Below are 6,000 nucleotides of genomic sequence, written 5' to 3'. Positions count from 1 at the left end.
TTCCTCATGCAAGCAGACAGTGTGGCAGGGGGAGCATGGGGTGGGTGGGTGGCTGAGACCAAGAGGGCTGGAAGGAAGTCATTGGACAGGGGTAGCCGCTTGTGTCCGGAGGGAAAGGGAAGAATGTGCTGCCCGCAGCCACAGCTGGTTCCTGAGAGAGGAAGCTGAGACAGGGGCTGTGTCGTGGTCTCTCAGCGCTATCACCACAGCACAGCAGTGTTTACCTTCCCCTTGGGCTCCACAGACCATCCCCACCCCTTTTATATAGGGACAAACCCACACACTCTCTCTCTCACACACACACACACACACACACACACACACAGTCACAAACACACACTCAGGCACCGCGCTGCTCAGCACATGGGAACACGCTGGTGTTTCGCAAAGGTTCAGCGCACAGCTCACAGCGGGAATGTAATGGCACAGGCAGGGAATCTTAACTTTGCCACTTGAGCACCTACCCAGAACTTTTTCAGAGTGCGTCTGGCTGTTTGATGGATTTCGAACGAAGATCAGGGTGGGTGTGTGAAGGAGAGTGCTTCTAATTAAGAGTGTCGGCACGGTCTTGGAGGTCTTGCTGCTGTTTGCAACTTTGGATGCCACATAAGGAAAAGGATGGAAGGAAGGGTTAAATGAAAAAGGGAGTAAAATTTACAACAGCAAAGTGAATGGGGACAAGGTAAGACACACGTTTCAACTGCGTACTTGAAGGCTGTCAACAGAACTCTGTTGAGTTCCTAGCTGAGGGTTCATCTTTAGAGGACTTTCTTGGACAAAAGAAAATCTGAGAGAAAAAGAAAGGCTTACTACAGCTCAGGACGCAGTCTAGAACAAAACAATTCATTCAGCACTGCTTCACAAAAAAATATGAAAAAACAGATACATCCTCTGATATACATGTGACCTGCAGACTGAGATATAAAGGACAACTGTTGTTATCTTTATCGTTATCAAGACCAAGTCTGGAACCCTTTCAAGAACTGGGGCCTGGAATGCAAAAGTTGGTTACAGAGGCCCACCTGAAAAGGCCCAGGAGGACAGACCCTGGGAAGCCCCCACCTTGTGTAAAGGCTGAAATTCCCAGAATCCCAGCAGTGCTCTTAACGAATCACACAACCATGCTAGAGAAACGCTCCGTGCATATTGTCTCCTCCAGCTCTTCCTCTGTGACTCGGGGCTCCAGGAAAACCCCTTCAGGTAGGTGCACTTTCCTTGGGAAGAACAAAGTATGGTCCTGAGCCACAGTTCCTTCCGTTATTAGCTTATATACATTATTCACTATCCTGACTCATCAATTATTAAGGGGCATTATAATAAACAACTCCTGTTGAGTTTATATTACCAGTAAAAAAAGAAGAGGAATCTATCATATACTGAGGAATATTTCTCTGTGATCTATATTTTGTGTAATGGTAACTAAGGTGCAGGATTGTATAATTGGATTCCAAAATAAATATGTAAAGTGTAAGGTATTTCTCTCTAGCTCTTTTTAGCTTCCTATGCTGTGAAAGTGTGTAAAACCATATAAATGAAAACATCCCTCCCCCCCTCCATTGGAAATAACAACAGAAGAAAAAAAAATCAAGGCATCCCTTATTACTTGCGGTGAATTGGGTTCAATTCGTAACAATGTGAGACTTGGACTATTGTGATCTCCTCTGTCTCAACTGTCTAATGGAGATCCCCCTGATGAGAGCTAGTGGGTGAACAGAGGAAAGATTTCCCAGGGGCTGAGGGGACAGAGAGAAAAAGACAGTGACGGAGAGAGTTTTTCGATTGCCATGCTTCTGCACTGTTGTCACGACAGGCAGAGAAACACTCCCACCATTAGCAGACTGCTGCTATCACTGTGTCAGGAGGCTGGCTGGGTGCAGATTAGAGCTGCAGTGTCCCTTCTCGCGGAGATAAACCAGTCTTTGCCTGGAATGAACCACTGAAGGGCAAGCCTGAATTCTGGCAGTGTATTAAATTCTGATTGGCAATATTTCAGCAGAGTTTTTCTTCTTGGGAGGAAAAAAGTGTCTCTAACAGGATTACTCTTGAAGAATATTATTATATCTGTACATATTACGAGACTTTTCAAATTAATAACATAGGAATGCATCATAAAAAGGGAAAAACTGAAGTTTTGAAACTCCTTGATTTTATATGGGGAAAAAAAGTATTAATAGATTGATTAATGGTCTCTCTTATTTATTATGGTTAAGTGTGTTTACAGTTTTGCTGGCATTATTTTTTTTCCATAGAGAAGATCATTTCAATTAGTGAAAGATCATTTATTAGTACTGAATTTGGATGTAAGGCCTACAATGTTTTTCCATAGGATGGAGGTTTCTTCTATTAGAAAAATACAATTAGAGAGAGATTTCTTTGGTGAATGTTTCCTCAGCTGCATAGTACAGGTGTTCCATACTGTTTACTATATTGGTATGTCACAAATAGTAATAAACAGTCAGACAACTTAATATACACAACCATCGATAGAAAATACATTTAAAAAATGTGAAGAATTATCTACCTTATTTTAGCATTAATACTCAGCACATAGTAAATTACCAGAGACACTGCTCCATTTCTTGCCAGTAATGAGCTTTGTGAACATTTTGGTGATAAGCACTCCATAAACAGGTTTAGTCGTAATTCTACGATAAAAATAAATAAATAAAGTAAATGCTTTTTTATTGTATGGGGCACCTTTTCACGGGAAGCTCCATTCTTGTGAAAAAATGGCAGACTTTTTGTGTGCAGTGGACGTTTCCCTGCAGTTGACTCTGAGTCAGTCCTCGTCTTGGGTCTTTGTTGTTATCTTCTTGTTTTTTTTTCTTTTCTGGGGGGGGGGGTTAGTTTTGTTTTGTTTTTGTTTCTGTGTGTAAGAAGCTGCAGAGGCTTCCTGTTCGGGAGCAGATGTTGGAGGGCTTAGGCACAGCTGCGCAGGGTGATAACCGGAGTGGCAGGGAGATGGCGGTGTACTGGCTCATTCCCCAGCTCTTATCATCAGGCACACAGCACACACGGCACTGAGGAAACTGCCACCCGCAACACCGCTAGACCCCCTCCCCACGGCACACACCGCCTGCAGGCCAGCTCATGAGGTCCCTGAAAAAAAGGAAAGAAAATGACAAATTAAAACAAAAGCCTCCAGCTTTCTCCCATCACTGGATTACACTCCCTCTCTTATACAGCAAAGCTCAGTTCATCCTCCCTCAATCCCACAGTGAACAATTTAGGGTTGGATGCTGCAAATATCTTTCATTCCTCTCCAACAATTAACCATTGCATTTATAATTTAATATAACTTATTTTAACATATTTACAGTTATTTTGGTTTCAAGGTCTCATTTTCTATATTTTGTAGGTTTTCAGACACCCACGAGGGTTCAACTGAATGATTGAATTCATTTTCTGGACACTTCTATAAGCTTCTTATAGTTAGAATCTGTTCTTTGCATAGCACTGTCTATTGTCTCTACCCCTGGGTCAAGCCACTTCACCCACACATGGAGAAGACCTACAAAAGAACACCTGAGTCCTACATGCTTTTATAGAAATGCATAATTTGACACACTATTCAGATTTGGCATGTGACTAACTTGTACTTGTTAGCTTTTCTTGAATTTTAGGAAGCGCATTGCACCACTTTTGGGTGTAATACTGCACACACCTCTACAAAGTATAATATGAGACCATAGTGCATATGCTGAATTCCAATTCTTAGAAAATAAGTCAGCTGATTAGACATTGCTTTACTTCTAATTCTAGTGCAGGAAAGGATGGGTTTACCCTAATGGACCACAGTCTACAGCTGCCATTTGTCCAATTTGCATTCATTTGACTGCACGTGCTTCATAAACCATTTAAAATGGTTACTCCTTTTGTTTAGCACAGTGTTGAGCCTAAAAGACCCCAGATGTTCGAGGTTGAAAGCTTATCTCAGAGAAATCACTGATTGCTGATCAACCCTAACAGAATGAACCAGTGAGCAGCAGGTGCATCCATAATCCCTTGATAGTGGACAGCTGTCTGGTCACCTTGTGCAGTCTCACACTCAGAAGAGTTTCGTAACTGGCATCTTTAACTCTTCTTTGTGTTACATCACCACCAGTTCCAGTAAAACGCAGGTCTGAGTAACGTGTGTGTGTATGTGTGTGAGAGCCTATCTTTCCTTCTCCCACAGCACCGGTCTTGTGGTTTCTCTTAGGAACAGATGTTCACGACTCGATACATCCCCTCTCTATGCTATCTTCAGCTGCAGTTCTGCTAACTAAGTACACACAGACATACACACGCACACACACACACACACACACACACACACACACACACACACTAAAAGGCAGTTTCTGTCTCTTTCACACTCCCACCCAACTGCTTCTTGCACTGAAATGAAAATATTGCCCACCAACAAACTCAGGTGTATTCCAATGGTACAATACTTGAAGATCGGTTTCCAATGATCTCCTGTCTTGCCTTTCGAATCTTCCTCAGATCTTCATTATTATTATTTTTTTATAAAAGAGAGGGCATTGTTCTTTACATTTTTTTGTTAAATAGCTGTTGTGTAACTCCGGATGTTTTGTAAGATTTAAACACAACAGATGACCAACAAGCTGAGAACATTACCGTCAATTCAGTTGATTACTCTTGCAAACAAAGCCCTTGTGAATGTTTTTCTGGTTAATTACAAATGAGATGTCAGTAGGTGTTTGGATATAATTAGAAAAAACAAAAAACAGCATCAAATGTGTAAAAAATGAGGTGATTCAAAGAACCACTACAGCATGTAACATTACAGTGAAAGTAATGTTGATCAATCTCTCATTGATAGGCTGCTCTAGAAGTGAATCCTGCTGCTAGCCACACAGGTGCCATTCAGTACAACCCTGTGCTTCTTAGAAACTAATGTTACCTGCCCATCTATACCACCTAAATATAAATTGTAACCTTTAATTGTGACACAATAATAACAGAGTCTGAGAGTGGAAGGAAGCAGAGAAGCACAAAGGGGACACAGTTCTTTCAGCCAGGGGAACCCTTATCTCCTTTGAACACATGAGCTTAGCTGGTGCAATAGGAAAGGATTTGCAATGTGTGAGCTGGCGAAATGCTATAGCAACATCTAAAAGACCCCCTCACATTGTGAAGCGCTTGAACATATGATGCAAGTTTGATTTCAGTAACCATGGCTCTGGGTACTGTTTACCAATCTACAGTACCTGAAAATTCCCTTCATGGGGTCTGATTGTTTAAATGCTATACAACCCCACAGGGCTTCTGTGGTTGCCTATCTCGAGCAGCACAATTAGATGCATCTCTGTGCATCTGGAAGCCATTGAAAAAGAAGGGTGGTGCAGTCCTGGCGGACACAGTGCTGTGTTTTATCCATTTATCAGTTTAGCTCATGGATGGTGTTTCTGCACTGTAAATCCTGCAACAAAAGGACAAATTAAGAGAAGAATGGAATGCCCTCACTTTAAAAATTGACAAGCCGTCCACCGCTAATCCCAAGTGCTGGGGGAGAGAGCAGGGAGCTGTCAATCAGATACTCATCAGTCTGACAGAAATTCGTTCCTGCCACCTCCCTCCTCCCCTGGCTGTCACTCATGGTCATCCTGTCCATATCTCCTGTCCAAGTCCATTTGAGAGGTGTACAGGTTAGAACATCTTAATTTCTCCACAACCATGGAGACTATGCGGGCATAGCAGGACTTCTATAACCAATACAGAGAGCCGAGGTGTGGTACTTCCTCTGACCAAGCCATGGAACCTGAGTGTCCAGGAATAAGAAATAAACATCAGACTTCCCATGGTGATCATCTTGAAGAGCTGGTGGACAGGAAAATAACATGCAGGATTAGGTATGTTGCAGGACAGCCACTTGTACAGGACAGGGGCCAATGATGCTTTGTAATTCAGTGTAGACAGGCTGGACTGAAACTTTGTAAAATAAATCTGCATGACAGTAGAAACCTGGTAACATCACATAAAGCATCAATTATT

At 42.3% G+C, this 6,000-nt stretch overlaps 1 protein-coding gene across 2 annotated transcripts in view; it reads left to right on the top strand.

Moving 5' to 3' along the window:
- Positions 1 to 323: 323 nt before the first annotated feature.
- The window catches only part of cbfa2t3 (CBFA2/RUNX1 partner transcriptional co-repressor 3), a 51,957-nt gene continuing 46,280 nt past the window's right edge, over positions 324 to 6,000 (top strand). For both annotated transcript variants that reach the window (XM_066713746.1, XM_066713745.1), the window contains exon 1: positions 324 to 1,204. In XM_066713746.1, the coding sequence (XP_066569843.1) occupies positions 996 to 1,204 (209 nt within the window). In that variant the 5' untranslated portion in view covers positions 324 to 995. The remainder of the gene's footprint in view (positions 1,205 to 6,000) is intronic.

This window comes from Amia ocellicauda, chromosome 9 (assembly GCF_036373705.1).
Source record: "Amia ocellicauda isolate fAmiCal2 chromosome 9, fAmiCal2.hap1, whole genome shotgun sequence".
Classification (NCBI taxonomy): Eukaryota; Metazoa; Chordata; class Actinopteri; order Amiiformes; family Amiidae; genus Amia; species Amia ocellicauda.
This window is presented reverse-complemented; position numbering and strand designations above follow the sequence as displayed.